Consider the following 19,366-nt stretch of genomic DNA (forward strand, 5'->3'; position numbering starts at 1 on the left):
AGGTAGCATCACCAACCCAGACTTCCTCTAAGAATCGTCTGCATGGGCAGGTCTATCCCACCTCATTCATTCCGACAGAAGCACTGCGATCCGTTTTGGTACTCTGGTTACACTAGCTGTCCCTCAAAGAGCTGTTCCCAAGGCTGAATGATACGAAAGGTAACCCTCATTCCGACACAAGAATGTAATAATGAAATCAATTATTTGACTCTTCTGTCATATGGCAAGATAGAACAGAAAGGAGATCAGAGCTGAAGTAAACAATACCGCCAGGAATAACTGACAAAAACGATTACGAAGCTATCAGTGTTTTCAGAAACACCCTTTAGCTGGAGAACAGAGGGAAGGAATCAGAAGTTGCCTGCTGCGGGAGACCGAAGATTTTATAACCACCGGCCGGGTAACGGGTTTACGCTGGATTGGCGGGTTTCTGTCAGGGAGGAACCTGGAGATGCCGAGCCCTTTTTCTGAGCAAGAAACCTCAGAAGGTTCTGCCTTACAGAACCTCACAAGGCAAGCAGAGAAAAGGCAGTGCGACGTGAGTGCGTACGAAGGCCACGCGCCAGGGCAGGCCCCCCAGGACGGGGTGAACGGGCGGCTCGAGAAACAGGAGGAACTCAGAGCTGTGAGAATCCTGCTGCAGAATACTTCCTTTACTTTAAAACAAAACAAAAAAACAGTACGTGGTCTGGATACAGATTTAGCGTAAATTTGCCGCGACTAATAAAAAAGATCTTCTCTGTGTGGTATCTGAATTTTCAGTTTCCAAAAAACGTTTCAGAGGGGAGCTTGGATCAAAGAACCAGTCTACCTAAGCCTGCTTCTGGGATTTGAAGGCGAGCCTGATGCACACATCAACTTTTTAAGACCTTTGCTAAATCAGAGGTTAAAACGTGCACGACAAGCGCAAGCACAGACTCACAAGTCCTTACTGATCACACGACCAGAGGCACCAACCGTGGCTGCCACCGGGGCAGGGAAGGGCAGGGCGCGGATTCCTAAGCAGGCCAGCTGGAGGTCCACCGGGGCGTGGGGACAGGGGCGCGGGGAACGGCCGGCAAGTCCCGAGGAAGCATGAAGCGCAACTCAAACGGGAGAAGCGGGCTTTTCACTTTTCCGCGGGGCCCCTGAGCCTCTGCTCAGCGTCCCTTCTAGGAGTACTGAGCCAGGTGCCTACCGGGGCACTTCTCTGAGCACGGCGAAGTGAATTCCCACACGCCAAGTGCTTCAAACACCTGCGGCTGACAGGACAGGTCAGGTTGGCGGACGTAAACTTCACACAGACAGAGGAAGGGGCGGCTCTGGCCGACACAGCCAATTCTGCGCACACTTAAAAGCAAGTCCTCGTTAGGAATCCACCTGCAACGAACATTCTCTTTGGTTACGAGCCACTTAAGTCACAGTCATGAGGAAAAGACGCAAAAGCAAAACAAACGAACGCTCTGTACGTCAGAGTTTTAAGAGGGTCCCGTGTCCTCAGACAATCAGCACTAATGGACACTTCAGGCCGAGCTGGCGGTGACACTGGAGGGGTGAGAGCACCCTGCGAAGCCACGGGTAGGAAGAGGGGCCAAAAATAAACACCCTGAGATGGTAAGTACACTGGATCTACGCTTTCACTGGAAAATGGGAAAACTAAGCAGGGCTTAGGCAATGAGACTCCCAGGATGCACAGGGAACAACGTACAACCAGACCGATCGTCACAGCCGAGTCTGTTAACTGTGAAAAATCAGAAAGAAACTGAAAGTCTCCTTCCCTGGGAAGGTGCACAAATCGACTGTGTATATATTCAACGGAACACTTCCGAGAAGCGAAGAGTACGTGAACTAGACCTGTACGTGTCAGGGATCCGTTTTATAAAACAATGTTAAGTCAAAACGCATGTTGCAAAAGGGTACACGGACTAAGGTAATCTTTATGCAAACTTTTCAGAGCATGCAAACAATACGATTTCAGGGAGACAAACATAAGTAGTAAAATTACTGGGAGACGCTTAACAACTGAATCTCAAATGCAAACAGAAGTTGCCTGCAGGGGAAGGAAGGTGAGCAGGGGGAAAAGAAGAGAAAGTCGCCCCTCCGTCGCCTCTCCACAGCCACCTGGCTTGAACACCAACTCTGAGCACTGAGGTCTGAGCTTCGGTGTCGCCCGTGTGCTACGCGACACCCACACAGTCACGGGGCTCCCTCTCCCGCTCAGGATCAAGTGCGAGCACCCTGACTTCCCTTACAAGCACCGTCCCACGTCCCCACGCTCCGGCGGCACCCTTAGCATCCTGGCCCGAGAGTTTCCGCAACCGTGGCTCCCCGGGCCTGCGCCTCTCTCTTCCCTGACCAGTGCGTGGCCCGGGCTCTCAGAAATCCAGATGTCATCCCAATGCCACCCCTCACAGGGGCCTAACTTAGATAATCCCGGCATCTTCCAACCCCACTAACTTCCTGAGTGCACCGTACTGACTCCGTGATCGTTCTGCACTACAAACACCATTACTGTCTCTGCTCAAACCTGCGCTCCTCTGAAGTCTGTGTGGGTGCACAGGAGGAGGGGCTGACTCCAGCGACCCTGCCAACGAGACTTCTGTCCCCTCTGCCAGTCGCCCTGGCGCATCTGAGACCGGCTGTGAGAGGCGGCAGAACTGCGCAGCCCGGAGAAATGAACTCCAGAGCACGCCGCTCACGTCCCGGCTCCGAGAGGAGCACTTCGGCAGGTAAGTGAGCACTGCGCTGGCTCCTTCCCTAAAGGAGGAGTTTCACTACGTTGTCTTGACTGGATTATGCTGACAATCTGCCCAAAAGGGAGCAGTCCAAAGGAAGCAGTCCATTTTTCTAGGTGCAAGGAAGAAAGAAGGCATTCGTATTGTCTACATAAGCTGAAAACTGATGAAAATTATCGGCAAACAGCATCAAACTATCCCAGCGGCATTATGGTGGAAATGGAAGTATTCGATGAGAAGTATCATTTGCCTTTCCAAAACTTTTATGCGCTGAGGGGTCAAGCAGAAATGGTCCGGACTTCACTGAGATACTTCAGCCAAAAGTAAGAACCGCCCATCTGTCAGGACAAGAGGGTCGCTGAGCAGATCACACCCTGGTTCCAGAAAGTGCCATCAGCACAGGGGAGAGACCGACCCGTTATCACAGCCTCAGTACAGAATGCGCCATGGAAACCACCCCACCCCCCAGCCCCCCACCAGCAGGGGTGCCTAGCGGCCTCTCCAGACGACACCCGGAGCAGTGTACCACCCGGACACTCCTGCAGGGCTGCCTGGCACACATGTGACCGAGCTCTGTAAAATCTTTCACGGAAGTTCACAGATACACGGCAACAATATCACATTTCTTAAAATCGGATTCAGTTTCTCTCTCAATCATCTCCACTCTTAAAACCATATTCTAAATAATCATTTAACTTAATTTCAAAAATCTTTTCTTTTACCAGAGGAGCCCAGTAGGTGTAGAGATAGCCTATTTTCAATGCTGGTACAAACTGCGAGCAGGATACTACCAGAAAATAGAGATTCAAGAAAAACTTGAATTGTTCATACAAAACCTAAAAAGGAAAAAGAAAAAATTAACACAGTCTCTCCAAGGAAAATCTTTAATACTTCAATCAAATAATTAAATCGGCACAATATCTAACTACATCTCCATCAAACATTGAGAATATGCCCTGAGTTACAGTAAATTTCTTAATTTTGGCACTGGCTTTCCAATAACCAAATCACATACAAAGCGAGGTAAGGTTACCTCAAAATTATATCTAAAATAAATTGAAAAAAAGACAATTAGAACTTTCAACTATGTTAAAAGCATCATCTAAGAGTTTTGATTTTCCAGTTTTCCACACTGACCTACATATAAATATCTTTGTACGTACAGCAAAGCAAATGAGATAGCAAGTCCTTTCCAGTGTTGGTGGTCGATCAATATGTATTTATATACACACAAATGTGTATCTTGATAACTCAGAAAATCCTACAATGGGAAAGTCGTGTTAACCTTGTATTTATGCAATGGTAAAAAATAAAACACGACAGCCACGTTTCTGAACATGAACGTCAGGGCAGTTTCACAAAAGCTAAGTGAACAGGCAGAGAGTGCACACAACGTGACTTCACAAAACCGCCTCCGCCTCCTGTAAATATCTGCTTCTTGCAGACGGTAAGAGATGATGACATATAAAAGAATGTGAATTCCAAAGCAATTTTGGAGACAGATGCCTACGTATTTTTTACAGACTCTTAGCAGTGAACCTGCAACAAGAGCTTCAAATATAAAATAAATATCATTCAACAAAATGTTAGGAAGGCAAATCCTGCAACTTTCTGTTTTTGTTTTTTAATTCAAATAGAGTTGTCTTTAAGGAAGAAAACCCAAGATCCGGTATATTAATACACTTCTATTTACAAATTCTCAAACTATTAAATTGAAATTGAAAACGAAAATGGCAGAAACCTCGTGTTTACAGACGAGAATAACTCAAACAGCAGTTGTGACCGCAATTAAACTTCCATCCTTGCAACTTGCAGTCAAAATCTCCTTGGATACCATTTTTTATGCAACTCGAAGGTAGGAAAATTTCAACCAGAGCAGAGCAGTGGGTTAAGTACTTACTGTTGACTTAAAGAGTCCGGAACCACAGGTTTCACATAATGAAGTTTTCTACATCAACACACAGTTGCTTGTGCAACTAAAGCATCGGCTGCATTGATAACATGTTTATATTCATAATCATATTCAATTGCTGTCTAAAAATGTTTTCAGTCATTTCATAAATTAATCTCAGCAGGAGAGAAAGCTCTTTTTCCTCAGTGATTTCTTTAAAATCTCTGTTAGCATAAATTATATCTATTAGCAATTCAAAAATTGCCATTTGGTGCTAAAAATGGCATTGAATTCCTACTGTGCAATTACCAAATGTTTCTAAAATACTACGTTTTAGATGAAAAGCCTAATTTAAGAGACAATCTAAGGAAAAAAATTCACACGGTAATACTTGCGCAGACAACCCATCAACAGGTATTTTCAGGACACAGCCAATCTTGGCAGGCTGTGTGGATTTACTCTGGTCAAAATTAAGCTGCACTGTTGGCTTTAAGCCACTGTAATCAATACTTTCTTGTCTACTGAATGAACTTTGTGACCTTTAGGAAAATGTGCAATGCTTAGCCAATCCGCGAGTATTTAATAATTTAAAATTAAAAAGAAAGCAGCAGCTTCAATCAATGCAGATGAGAGTATTTATCTGCCTGAAAGACAGTTTACATTTTATATCCTGACAAAAGAGCAGTCTTTCAATTACGGAGCCAACGGTTTTGTGTGTTTTAATAAAGAGCAAATTAGATATCAAGCATTCACCAACTATTAGATGGATGGGGAAGGGTGGTGGGAGGTAATCAATGCCCAACATAAAATCGGCATGAGTATTTACATAAAAACATGAAAAATAAGACAGCTCTCATTTCACAAAACCAAGAGACTTTCTTCCAAAATAGCATAAAGCTAATAACTAGAACATGTCAAAAACTTTGATCTAGAAACATAATCAGTAGTAGCTGCCTTTTGCCTGTAGAAAGATGAATAAATTCGTCTATTAAAATAGGAAATGATGCACAAAAATCAAAAATTATCCAATCATTCTAAATATGTACAGACTGAGTTTGTACGTATTTAAGACAAAAATATCACCAGCAATAAAAAAAAATTAATCAAATATTTAAACCTCAATATTTATACTCAGCATAATACCTATTTAAGATAACAAATAATACAATAATACATGGCCTGAAATTCATAATGTGAAGTAGAAAATCCATCTATAAATGCTTACAGAGATTCTGTTACGGAGTCCTGTCTGTGTAAGCACTTATGTTACTCTCATTTGGAGGCTCCTACGCAGGCTTTACACTTGGCATTCAGCTTCACTTCCAAACAAAACTTACAGCTCTTTTCTGATAATTTAATTCAGGCCTACTTGGTTATTTCTACAGTAGCATAAATATTTTTATCTAAGGCTGAAGTCAAACTATAAACTTTCTCTTTTCTTAATTTTTTTTTTTTTAATGTTTATTTTTGAGACAGAGAGAGACAGAGCATGAACAGGAGAGGGTCAGAGAGAGAGAGGGAGACACAGAATCCAAAACAGGCTCCAGGCTCCGAGCTGTCAGCACAGAGCCCGACGCGGGGCTCGAACTCACGGACCGTGAGCTCATGACCTGAGCCGAAGTCGGCCGCTTAACCGACTGAGCCACCCAGGCGCCCCAAACTATAAACTTTCTTAAGTTGAACTCTATGCAGTACCCGTAAAAGTGTGCATGAATTATTTAACAATCATCTGAAACGTGAATGGTTCAAAAACAAAGGGACACTGATTTGGATGGGACACGATTAAAAGGGGGGAAAAACAGTGAAAACAAAAGCAGCTGGCAATGTCTCATATAAAAGCCCAGTTTTCAGAACGTAACAGCCTTACCCCGGGTATAAAGGTAAATATATTGTATTTCTGGTTTTTGATAGAGTTTCGGGGATGCTTCTCTTCACACTTTTCAGGACATCCGAGCCACACTGTGCGAGCTTTTAGTTCTCTCTTTCTTTGACAAATATTTACCAGCCAATCACAGCAACTGCGTGAAAAAAAGAGACACATTATGAATGCTCTATTCCAAGTCTTTAAACTAATCGTACACATTTAGAGCCAATACGGATTGTTTCTGTGTATATGCACCAGACACTGACAGCGTTATCTAAAGCTAATCTGTAGGGTTGTCTTAAAGTAAGTTTTATGGATATGAAGGTGTGACATAAAACACTGAGAGAAACTCGTATGAGCGAGTATATGACGACTTTTAGAATCTCAAGGAAACTATCTTCCCTGTTTAGACCAAACAGGGTCGAAACAAAACGAAAAACAAAAAACAAAAACAGAAAACCACACTGACATTCTGAAGTAGTCAATGCTTTACTACGCTGAGAAAAAGACAGTCTGTTGTTCATAATTCTCAACACACCGCTCAGGAATTTGATGATAGAGGTCCTCAGACATCAATTCATCCCAAATGTGACCTGCCCTCTCTTCTTTGAGGGGACCACTTTTTTCCTTTCTAAAAAGGCGACTTTTCTAGTAGCATTAATACAAAGTTAAGACTTACGGCTCAATTCAGTATTTAGAAAGGGTACTGATGCTCTGTGGGATGTTCTAGTGACAGTGACAGCTCCACTGCATTGTCATGCAGCCATGCTCATCTGTGCAGTAAACACGTTAGATCTGTCCTTGCTCTAACAGCACCAGGGCTCCAGGAGCACAAATACTTCTACTCCCTGGACGTCCAAACCACCATTTTTGGATAGAGAGAATAAAGTTTTCTCAAAATACTTAAGAAAATGATGAAAAGGCATCAGAGCCATCTCAACTGAGCGTAACATAATCATGAATTTAAAATCTGATCTAATTCAGATCCCCACAACGCCGAGGAAACCTGGGAACAGTCTTCCAGGTGCGCTCCAGGCTGGACGGGCAGGCTGGCAGCAGAAGGCGCAAATGCCGAACTCCCCTCGGTGACAGAGTAAGCTCAAAAGGTCACAGTAATTTTGCGTGACGACGACAGTCTTCTAGGCGTCATTACAAAATGAGGCTGATGCGTCTGGACTTGTACCTTGAAGTCACCGCCTAACTTCCACGGTGGGGCACTAGCCGACACGACCCTCCGGAAATCGCCTGCCTTGCAAGTGATCAAAACGCAGACACGGCGCTTCACGGCCCAGCCGGGGGGCATCCCATGTGAGCGTACAGATGTGTGCAGGCGTCTCTACGGACGGTCCGCCTATTTGCCAGCTGTGCCCAGAAGATCTTCGGTCTGGAAGGGCAGGGCTTTGCCCTCGGAAGCCCCTGGCCTTCGGTCGTGGGCACCCGGCCACAGCACCGGGAGCACTGTCACTGTGAGTGAGCTCTCCCACGATGGGAATGCATGCGGCGGGTCAGCTCTGACACACCCCCAGCGACCCTCCTGCTTCAACTTTGAAGAACAGACAGCATCTTCACATATCAAGTATACTTTTAAGTCCCCGAATGTTATAAATCAGGATGTTATTAAAGTGATTTAAGGCTGTCTAAGTATTCCCATGTTTACTGCTTTCTTTGGGGGGGGGGGGTGGGGGGGTGGGAGAGTAGCGCATCATCAAGTAGCTTTAGTAAAATGTTAGGGATTTGTGATCTGTTCAGGCGTGAATGAAACAAAAATTAAATAAGACTTCAAATAAAATATAATAAGCATCAAACTCCCATTTCTCACCTTGCTGCTGCTTCTACTGTGTGGCCTGGACACCCTCCCAAGGACTCTTCTCCTCTGGCACCATCCACCTTGCCACGCCCCTGCCACCCGCCCCTCCCCCGTCAGGACCCCAGACACCCCGGAGGTCGGGGGCTCCCTCCCGGCAGCAGCTCAAAATTGCCAGCCTCTTATCTACCGCATACACCCGGTACTCCTGGTGCACAAAAGCCACGCAGTTATGGTACACGAGACCCACGTTACACGAGCCGGGAGGGACTCTTCCCCAAACTCCGGGTTCAATCGGTCTGACACCCGCAACTACCTTCCGGAGATGTCAGACCCCCACGTCTCCCCCAGGAGGAAACTGGGGGCCAGAAAAGTAAGCAATTTCTCCAAGACGAAACAACTCGTTGCTGGCAGAGCTACGTGGCTTCCCGAGTCACACTCAGAATGCCTCCAATCTTAGAAAGTTGCATCTGACACAGAAGCGCACGTTACTGGGAGCGCCCGGGTGGCTCCGTCGGCTGGGCGTCCAACTTCGGCTCAGGTCACGATCTCACGGTCTGTGGGTTCGAGCCCCGCGTCGGGCTCTGGGCTGATGGCTCAGAGGCTGGAGCCGGTTTCGGATTCAGTGTCTCCCCTCTCTTTGCCCCTCCCCCACCCACTCTCTGTCTCTCAATAATAAATATTTTTTAAAAAAGCTTCTTAAAAAGAAGTGCACAGGGGCACCTGGGTGGCTCAGTCGGTTAAGCGGCCGACTTCGGCTCAGGTCATGATCTCGTGGTCTGTGAGTTCTAGCCCCACGTCGGGCTCTGTGCTGACAGCTTGGAGCTCAGAGACTGGAGCCTGCTTCAGATTCTGTGTCTCCCTCTCTCTGGCCCTCCCCTGTTCATGCTCTGTCTCTCCCTGTCTCAAAAATAAATAAACGTTGGGGCGCCTGGATGGCTCAGTCGGGTAAGCGGCCGACTTCGGCTCAGGTCGTAATCTCGCGGTCTATGACTTCGAGCCCCGCGTCGGGCTCTGCGCTGACAGCTCAGAGCCTGTAGCCTGCTTCATATTCTGGGTCTCCCTCTCTCTCTCTCTGCCCTCTCCTGCTCATGCTGTCTCTGTCTCTCAAAAATAAACAAACACTAAGAAAAATTTTAAAAATAAATAAATAAATAAACGTTAAAAAAAAAATTTAAAAAGAAGTCCACGTTACCGTACTGCCCAATATAGCATCCACTGGCTACGTGACTTTTTTTTTTTAAGTTTAGTCGAGAGAGAGAGAGAGAGAGAGAGAGAGAGAGAGAGAGAACAAAAGAGAAAGAGTGCAAGCATGAGTGGGGGAGGGCCGGAGAAGAGAGAATCCCAAACAGGCGGCATGATGTCAGCATGGAGCCCAACGGGGGGGGCTCAGTCTCACAAACCGCGAGACCAGGGCCAGAGCCGCCATCGAGAGTGGGACGCTAAACTGACTGAGCCACCCAGACTATTCATTCGGCATGTAACTATCTCAGTATGAATCAAAATTCAGTGAAATAAAAAGTCCAGTTCCTCAGTTACATTAGCCACATTTCAAGGGCTCAACAGCCACCTTGGCCAGCGGCTACCATACCGGACATCGCAGATCTAGAACGTTCCCATCGTCACAGGGAGGGTTAGCGGGCAGGGCTGGTCCACAGGGAGCACGGTGCAGACACAGCTGCAGCAGACAGGATACAAGCTTCCTATGTGTGCGCTTCCTTTAGCGCTTCAATTCGGGGCGAAAATCCTCCAGCAAAGTATTCAAACAGGAATTTTTGTTCTGAAACACCTACTTACCTAATGTGTGTGACAGCTTAACGTACACAAGTCGGGCAAATCTACCGTGATATTGAAAACAAGAAAAATTGAGCGTTTGAAAAATGTATGTAAAATTTAGAAAATGTGGGTTTTACAAAGTTTACGCTGGTATCAGCATATTCTTATACAGACAAAAGGCTCCATAAATGTAAAACCACTTTGAGCATCACATGCACACTGCAGACAACAGCTAAAATGAAAACGTCGACATCAACACCACTGCGTGTAGCACCTGAACCTAACAACCCAGTGAGTTCCAAAGCCTTATACTCTATAAACTCTAAATTAAATACCAAGGGCTAAAAACACGTATACTCAACAGTTTATTAATTTTTCCCTATAGCCCTGTATAGGAAAAAAAAAAAAAAAAGATTCCTAGACTTCCAAGATGTAACAATTATTTGAAACACTTGGCTACTGGTAACTATCAACAAAAGTATTATTACTAAGTATTTCCTTATACAAATACAAAAGAAAAGTAGTAGACAGGGAGCCACAATCCAATCACATGCTATTTCACAGAATTAAATGAATGCAGAGCCTTGAGGGTTTAAGAGCCTGGGGTCCCACCAGAATTGCCACTGGCGACGCAGGCAGAAACTAGGAGCAGGAGGGGAAGACGGGTGCCTTGAGTGCATAAGCCCCCAAGATGAGGAACCCAGAAAGTATACTTAAGCCTCATGGAGCTGTAGAGGTAAGCAGGAAAATAAAATGAGGGGCAATTTCTCAGGAAGATGGATTTCTGAATACTGATAACAAGAGGGCGAATGAAACGGAGGTCCTTGGGAGGAAACACCCAGGAGCTAGCTTCACCTGGTAACACTTCTTTGGAAGTGGAATATTTTCTAAGTGAGCAATTGCTCAGGAGACACTGCCCATTTATACATAAATCACCTTACATTGTCAAGTCAAATAAGACTAAATCCAAGAGTGAATACGGCAGAGCAGCATGGACACCCTCAGCTTGTCTTGCCCCTGAAACACAGCCAGATCAGCACCAAGCCATTCTGCACACCTAGGAAACTGATCTGAGGATTAACACAACAATCCGTATACCCTGAGCCACAGAACTCGGCAGGTACGCCGTGCGGAGACGTGAACTGGTGGAGAAAAAAGCCCCAGAAGGTAGGGAGCTGTTTTCGTGGAGAGAGGACAGAGAAAGAGAAAGGGGGAGAGTGAGGCACATCAAGATCGTTCAAGAAAAGCACTCCCCCCAAAAGCAGCTGGAGAGAAAGAGTGAAAACACTCGCAGGGAACTGAACAAGGAATCTGTTCCCCAAAACCACTGACGAGAAGAAAGGAGAGGGTTTCAGTACCACCAGGATTCTACAAACAGTGGAACACAGTCTGAAGTTCTGGAGCCCAGTGCCCGGCGGTGCTCTGGTGAGGAAGCGGGGCGGAGCCCCAGGAGCAGGCAGCGTGGTCTGAGAGGTCCGTGTGCCACACGGGGAGAAGCAGTTCCGCTGCTTGGCGTGCATTTGGTAGAGGCCATAAAGCCTCCCCACGGGCAAAGGTCCCAGGGGATCCCAGAGAGCAGCCACGTTTGCTGGTATTGGGACAAAGATGCCAGAGTGTGGCAAAACCTGGTGCCAGCTGTGTGTTGTGACTGGCCATAACCTCCGAACCTCCGCTGCTGTGCAACGGCATGAACATTTTCTGGGCCAAGCCAGGACCGGCCATTGCTCAGTGAGACCCTCCCCCAGAGAGCTGGTGTGGGTCCCAGCCACAGAGGTCTCTGAAGTCTACAGGGTACCCTATCTGTGTAGAGATGGGGAGTGGACGGAGGCCTGAGACAACGGAGAGGTGCCTGATCACCAGTCGGTGAAAGAGCGAAGTTCCTGTGCCAGAGACTAGGCAACCGGGTGAAACCATTTCCACCTCTCATGTGCACGCACGTGTGCCACAATGATCCACCTCAGTAAGCTACGCAGCGCCACCTACTGGACAATACAGCCGTTACACCAAGCCCTGCCCAACTGCGCCATCCAAGTACACCATCCAGAGACCAGCACAAGTCCCTCCACCTGCTTAATGTACGGACTATAGCGGGCTTCACTGTTCAGCTCTAAGGGAAACTGGATGTAACTTCACTGTAGTTTCATTCTGTTTTCTGGCTCATGTATTTGTTCGTTTGCTTGCTTTGTTTTTGCTTACATTGTTTTCTTTTTTTCGTTTTTCTTCCTCATTCTTGCATACAGAAAGAAAAATTTATTTTTATTATTTTTTATTTTATTTTTTACTTTACAAATTTTTTATTCTATTTCATTTAATTCTATTTTACTATATAATTTTTTAATTTTCTTCTTACCTTTTTTTCTTTCCTTTTCTCTCTATTCTATCAAGTTTCTTTCAACAAGCAGATGAAAACACACCTAGCATCAAGCTTCATTTGATTTTTTGCTTTGTTTTTAATTTTTTAATTTTTATATTTTACTTTTTCTTTTCCTCCAAGATGACAAAATGAAGAACAAAAGAAAGAAGAGAAAGACATGACAGCCGAGGCTTAATCAACACAAATATAAGGAAGATGTCTGACCTAGAATTTAGAACCATGATAATAAGAATACTAGCTGGGGTTGAAAAAAGTCTAGAACCCCTTTCTGCGGAGATGAAAGAATTAAATCTAGTCAGCACGAAATTAAAAATGCTATAACCGAGATGCAATCTCAAATGGATGCGATGACGGAAAAGATGGACGAAGCAGAGCAGCAAATCAGCAATTAAGACAATAAAACTATGGAGAATAATGAAGAAGGAAAATGGAGGGAAATAAAGGCAAAATATCACGATTTGAGACTTAGAGAACTCAGTGACTTATTAAAAAGGAGTAACATCCGAATGATAGGAGTCCCAGAAGAGAGAGAAAAGGGGGGAGAAGGTTTACATGAGCAAATTATAGCAGGAAACTATCCTAATCCGGGGAAGGACACAGGCATCAAAATCCAAGAAGCACAGAGAACTCCGATTAGATTTACCAAAAACCAACAATCACCAAGGCAGATAACAGTCAAATTCACAAAATACACAGAAAGAATTATGAAAGCAGCAAGGGGAAAAAAAAACTTTTTAACCTATAAGGGAACACAGTTCAGGCTCACAGCAGACCTAGCCACAGAAACCTGACAGGCAGAAAGAAGTGGCAGGATATATTCAACATGCTGAATTGGAAAAATATGCAGCCAAGAATTCTTTATCCAGCAAGGCTCTCATTCAAAATAGAAGGAGATATAAAGAGTTTCCCACACAAACAAAAACTAAAGGAGTCTGTGACCACTAAACCAGCCCCGCAAGAAATTCTAAGGGGGACCCTTTGAGTGGAGAAAAGAAAAAACAAAACAAAAATTAAACCAAAATCAACAAAGACTGGAAATGACCAGAGAATATCACCAGAGACACGAACTCAAAAGGCAACCCAATGGCACCAAATTCGTATCTTTCAATAGTCACTCTAAATGTCAATGGACTAAATGCTCCAATCAAGAGACATAGTCTCTATACAAGACCCATCTACAGGCTACTTACAAGAGACTCATTTTAACCTAAAGACACCTTCACATTGAAAGTAAGTGGATGGAGAACCATCTATCATGCTAACGGTTGTCAAAAGCCGGTGTAGCCATACTTATATCAGACAAACTAGATTTTAAAATAAAGACTGTAACAAGAGATGAAGAAGGGCATTATAACATAATTAAGGGGTCTATCCACCAAGATCTCACTGCTGTAAATATTTATGTCCCCAACATGGAGCCACCCAAATATATAAATCAATTAATCACAAACATAAAGAAACTCACTGATAATAATACCCTAAGAGTAGGGGACTTCAACACCCCCTTACAATAATGGACAGATCATCGAAACATAAAATTAACAAGGAAGCAATGGCTAAGAATGACACACTGGACCAGATGGACTTAACAAATATATTCAGAACATTTCATCCTAAATCAGAAGAATACACATTCTTCCAAGTGCACATGGAACATTCTCCAGAATTCATCACATACTGGGTCACAAATCAGCCCTCAACAAGTACAGAAAGACCGAGATCATATCCTGCATGTTTTCAGACCACACTGCTATGAAACTCAAAATCAACCACAAGAAAAACTGTGAAAAGACCAGGAATACTTGGAAATTAAGCAATACTCTACTAAAGAATGAATGGGTTAACCGAGAAATTAAAGAGAAAATTAAAAAGGACGTGGAAGCTAATGAAAATGAAAACACAACCCAAAACCTCTGGGATGCAGCAGAGGTGGTCCTAAGTGAGAAGTATATAGCAATCCAGGCCTTCCTAAAGAAGGAAGAAAAGTCTCAAATACACAACCTAACCTTACACCTAAAAGAGCTGGAAAAGAACAGCAAATAAAACCCAAAACTAGCAGAAGAAGGGAAATAATAAAGATTAGAGCAGAAATCAATGATATCGAAATCAGAGAAACAGTTGACCAGATCAATGAAACCAGGAGCTTGTTCCTTGAAAGAATTAACAAAATTGATAAACCCCTAGCTAGATTAATCAAAAAGAAAAAACAAAGGATCCAAATGAAATACTTTCATTTCACAAATGAAAGAGCAGAGATCACAACCAATGCTGCAAAATACATACGATAGTAAGAAAATATTATGAGCAATTATATGTCAACAAACTGGGCAACCTGGAAGAAATGGTCAAATTCCTAAAGATAGAATCTACCAAAACTGAAACAGGAAGAAACAAAAAATTTGAACAGACCCATAACCAGTAAAGAAATTGAATCAGCAATCAAAAATCTCCCAACAAATAAGAATCCAGGGCCAGATGGCTTTCCAGGAGAATTCTACCAAACATTTAAAGAAGAATTAACACCTATTCTTTTGGAGCTGTTGCAAAAAATAGAAATGGAAGGAAAACTTCCAAACTCATTCTACAAGGCCAACATTACCTTGATTCCAAAACCAGACAAAGACCCCACTAAAAAGGAGAACTAGAGACCAATTTCCTCATGAACATGGATACAAAAATTCTCACCAAGATACTAGCCAAACAGATCCAACAATACATTAAAAGAATTATTCACCACAATCAAGTGGGATTTATTCCTGGGATGCAGGGCTGGTTCAATATCCACAAATCAATGTGACATATCACATTAACAAAAGAAAGGACAAGACCCACGAGATCCTCTCAATAGATGCCGAAAAAGCATTTGACAAAATACAGCATCCTTTATTGATAAAAATCCCCAAGAAAGTAGGGATAGAAGGATCGTACCTCAAGATCATAAAGGCCATATATGAAAAACCCACCGCTAATATCATCCTCAATGGGGAAAAACTGAAAGCTTTCCCCCTAAGGTCAAGAACACAACAGGGATGTTATTCAACACAGTATTGAAAAGTACTAGCCTCAGCAATCAGACAACACAAAGAAATAACAGGGATCCAAATCGTCAAGGAGGAAATCAAACATTCACTCTTTGCAGAAGACATGATACTCTACGTGGAAAACCCAAAGACTCCACCAAAAAACTGATAACACTGATATTTGAAATCAGCAAAGTTGCAGGATATAAAATCAAGGCACCAAAATCAGTTGCATTTCTATACACCAATAATGAAGCAACAGAAAGAGAAATGAAGGAACTGATCCCATTTACAATTGCACCAAAAACCATAAAATACCTCGGAATAAACCTAACTAAAGAGGTGAAAAATCTATAGACTGAAAACTATAGAAAGCTTATGAAAGAAACTGAAGACACAAAAAAAATGGAAAACCTTCCACGCTCATGGATTGAAAGAACAAATATGGTTAATATATAGCTCCCGAGGCTCCCACAGCCACACGGCCACTACCAAGTTTGCAACGGTTCAGGCTCTCTCACTGACAGAAACTCGTAACACTATGCTGGATGCAATACAAATGCATCACTATTGATTCCTTTGTTGGTTATTATCTCTCTACCAAAGCCAGGACCGATTTTCCCATGTTTTCAACCCTCATCTGGATCCCAGTCATCTCCTCACCCAAATGACGCCATGTTCCCAACTAAGGACAAGACAAAAGTCATCCCGGGGGTGCCTGGGTGGCTCAGTCGGTCAAGTGCCTGATTCATGATTTCCGCTCAGGTCATGATCTCACGGTTCATGAAATCAAGCCCTACATCGGGCTCTGGTGTTGAGTGTGGAGGCTGCTTAGGATTCCCTCTCTCCTTCTGTCCCTCCCAAGCTTGCACGCACACTCTAAATTTTTTTAATTAAAAAAAAAAAAAAAAAAAGCCTCCTCTACCACCCCTTCACCCCTCCTGCAGTGCTACCCTTCCCCCCCCCGCCCCCCCGCCTAAGAGAATGGATTCTAGTCTTCCTTCCCAGAACTGTCCTTCTCCCCAAGGTGTCCCTTTCCTTTATTTTTCATAGACCTATGCCACATGTCCTGTGACGTGTTCAGAAACACCATCCTTCCATGTGGCTTCTTCTATGACAATGACAGGACTCTCAAATCTGTATCTCTAGATCCTGTTTCTGAATCTGACACAAATGTTTGTATTACACCCACCCAACACAAGAGAAATTTAAAAAACAATTGTTTTAATGTTCATTCATTTTTGAGAGAGAGACAGAACACAAGTGGGGGAGGGGCAGAGAGAGAGACACACACAGAATCAGAAGCAGGCTCCAGGCTCTGAGCTGTCAGCTGACGCTGGGCTCGAACTCACAGACCTCGAGATCATGACCTAAGGCAAGTCAGACGCTTGAGCGACTGAGCCACCTAGGCGCCCCCCAAAGAGAGATTTTAAATAAGAAAACTATCAATAGTTTTAGATGAGTAATCTATTTTAAACAAACAAACAAACCCATAGCTCACATCATACTTAGTGGTGAAATATGGAAAGCTTTCTCCCAAAGGCTGGGAACAAGAGGCAACAAGGGGGGTCATCTGGGTGGCTCAGTGGGTTGAACATCTAACTCTTGATTATGGCTCAGGTCATGATCCCAGGGTCGTAGGACTGAACCCTCATCAGACTCCCCATTGGGCATGGAGCCTGCCTGGGGTTCCTTCTCTCTCCCTCTGCCTCTCTCCTGCTTGCACTCTCTTGCTCTCTGCCTAAAAAAAATTAAAATTTAAATTTAAAAAAGTAGCAAAAAGGTATACCCACCACTGCTGTTTCACATAATAGTGTATGTTCCAGACAGACCCATATGCAAAAAAAGAAAATAAAAGGCATACAGGCTTAAAGGAAGAAATAAAACTGTCTCTATTTGCAGATGACATAACTGTTCATGTAGAAAATTACAAAAAAACACTCTTAGCACTAACAGTAAGTTCAGCAAGGTTGCAAGATAAAAGACAAACACAAAATTCAACTCTAGTTCTGCACACCAGCAATGAACATATGGAAACCAAAATTTAAAATACCATGCCATGGGGCACATGGATGGCTCAGTCAGTTAAGCATCCACTTCGGCTCAGGTCATGATATCGAGGTTTGTGGGGTTGAGCCCTGCATCAGGCTCTGTGTTGATAGCTCAGCGCCTGGAGTCTGCTTTGGATTCTGTGTCTCCCTCTCTCTCTGCCCCTCCCTGCCCCCAAAATAAACAAACATAAAAATATAAAATAATTAATTAATTAGAATAAAGTAAAATGCCATGTCAGTTACAAACACGAAAGGAAGGAAGGGAGGAAGGGAGGAAGAAGGGAGGAAGGGAGGAAGGGAGGAAGGGAGGAAGGAAGGAAGACTGACTGACTTAGGAATAAACCTAACATGTATAAGACCTGGGTTCTGAAACTATAAAATGCTGATGAAAAATATCAAAGTTCTAAATAAACGGAGAGAAGTAAATTGTGATCTAGAAGATTCAACATAGTAAAGATGTCAATTTCCCCAAGTTAATATACAGGTTAAACATAACCCCTTATCAAAATTCCTGGAAGGACTTTATAGATTGGAAAAGATTATCTAAAATGTCTATGGAAAGGGACAGGAACCAGAATAGCTAAAAGAATCTGGAAAAAGAAGAACAAAATACAAGGAATCAACTGGCCTCTTTTTAAGACCTAGATGAAGAGAGAGCACTCCAGACTGAGGGGCACTAGCAGGGCAAACAGACAGACAGTACAGATAACAAAAGAGAGCAAACAGCCCCGCTCACGGACAGCCGGCAGACTGGTGACACCAGTACAAGAGCCATTCAGGAAGGAAGGATGTTCTTTCCAACAAATGGTGCTGAGGCATCTGGATATACATAGGCAAAAAAAAAAAAAAAAAAAAAAAAAAAAGAAATCTCCACCGAAACTTCCCACCTAGCACAAAAATTACTCAAAAGGATCTAAATATAAACTATAAAACTTGTTAGGGCACCCGGGTGGCGCAGTTGCTTATGCGGCCGACTTCGGCTCAGGTCACGATCTCACAGTTTCTTGGGTTGGAGCCCCGCAGCCGGCTCTGTGCTGACAGCTCAGAGTCTGGAGCCTGCTTGGGATTCTGTGTCTCAGTCTCTCTCTGCCCCTCCCCCACTTCTGCTTGGTCTCTCTCTCTCTCTCAAAATTAAATAAACATTAAAAAAATTAAAAAGAAGAAAAACTATAAAACTTGTAGAAGAAAATCTTTGAGACACAGGGCTAAGTGAAAAGTTCTCAGATGTGACATCAAAAGTATAATGCTCAACGGAAAAACAATCAAAATCGAAGACTTTGGATCTGTGGAAAAACTCTTTCAGAGGATGGAAAGGTAAGCTACAGAGTGGAAGAAAATATTTGCAACCAGCCTAGCTGACAGAAGATTCACAAGTAAAATATAGAAGGGGGCGCCTGGGTGGCTCAGTCGGTTGGGTGTCTGACTTCAGCTCAGGTCATGATCTGTGGTTCATGAGTTCAAGTCCCACATAGGGTTCTGTGCTGACAGCTCAGAGCCTGGAGCCTGTTTCACATTCTGTGTCTCCCTCTCTCTCTGCCCCTCCCCCACTTGCACTCTGTCTCTCTCTCTGTCTCTCTCAAAAGTAAATAAATGTTTGGGGTGCCTGGGTGACTCAGTCGGTTGAGCATCTGACTTCGGCCCAGGTCATGAGCTTGCAGTTCGTGGGTTTGGGCCCTGCATCGGGCTCTGTGCTTACAGTTCAGAGCCTGGAGCCTGCTTCAGATCCTGTGTCTCCCTCTGTCTCTGCTCCTCCCCTGCTCATGTTTGTCTCTCTCTCTCTCTCTCTCTCTCTCTCTCTCTCTCTCTCTCAAAATAAAATAAAATAAAATAAAAAATAAATAAACATTAAAAATAACTTTAAGGGGCACATGG

General features: G+C 43.9%; 1 protein-coding gene across 8 annotated transcripts in view; it reads right to left on the bottom strand.

Annotated features, from left to right (window-relative positions):
* Positions 1-19,366, bottom strand: part of ATP9B (ATPase phospholipid transporting 9B (putative)) — a 259,429-nt gene that overhangs the window by 213,764 nt on the left and 26,299 nt on the right. For 7 of the 8 annotated variants that reach the window (XM_040478534.1, XM_040478531.1, XM_040478536.1 and 4 more), the window contains 2 exons: positions 6,473-6,623; positions 3,437-3,550 (listed from right to left, as the gene is read on the bottom strand). In XM_040478534.1, coding sequence (XP_040334468.1) covers positions 3,437-3,550; positions 6,473-6,623 — 265 coding nt within the window. The remainder of the gene's footprint in view (positions 1-3,436; positions 3,551-6,472; positions 6,624-19,366) is intronic. The other variant, XM_040478532.1, reaches the window with a different exon arrangement.

This window comes from Herpailurus yagouaroundi, unplaced genomic scaffold, assembly GCF_014898765.1.
Source record: "Herpailurus yagouaroundi ecotype Mexico unplaced genomic scaffold, PumYag 142, whole genome shotgun sequence".
NCBI classification, from domain to species: Eukaryota; Metazoa; Chordata; class Mammalia; order Carnivora; family Felidae; genus Herpailurus; species Herpailurus yagouaroundi.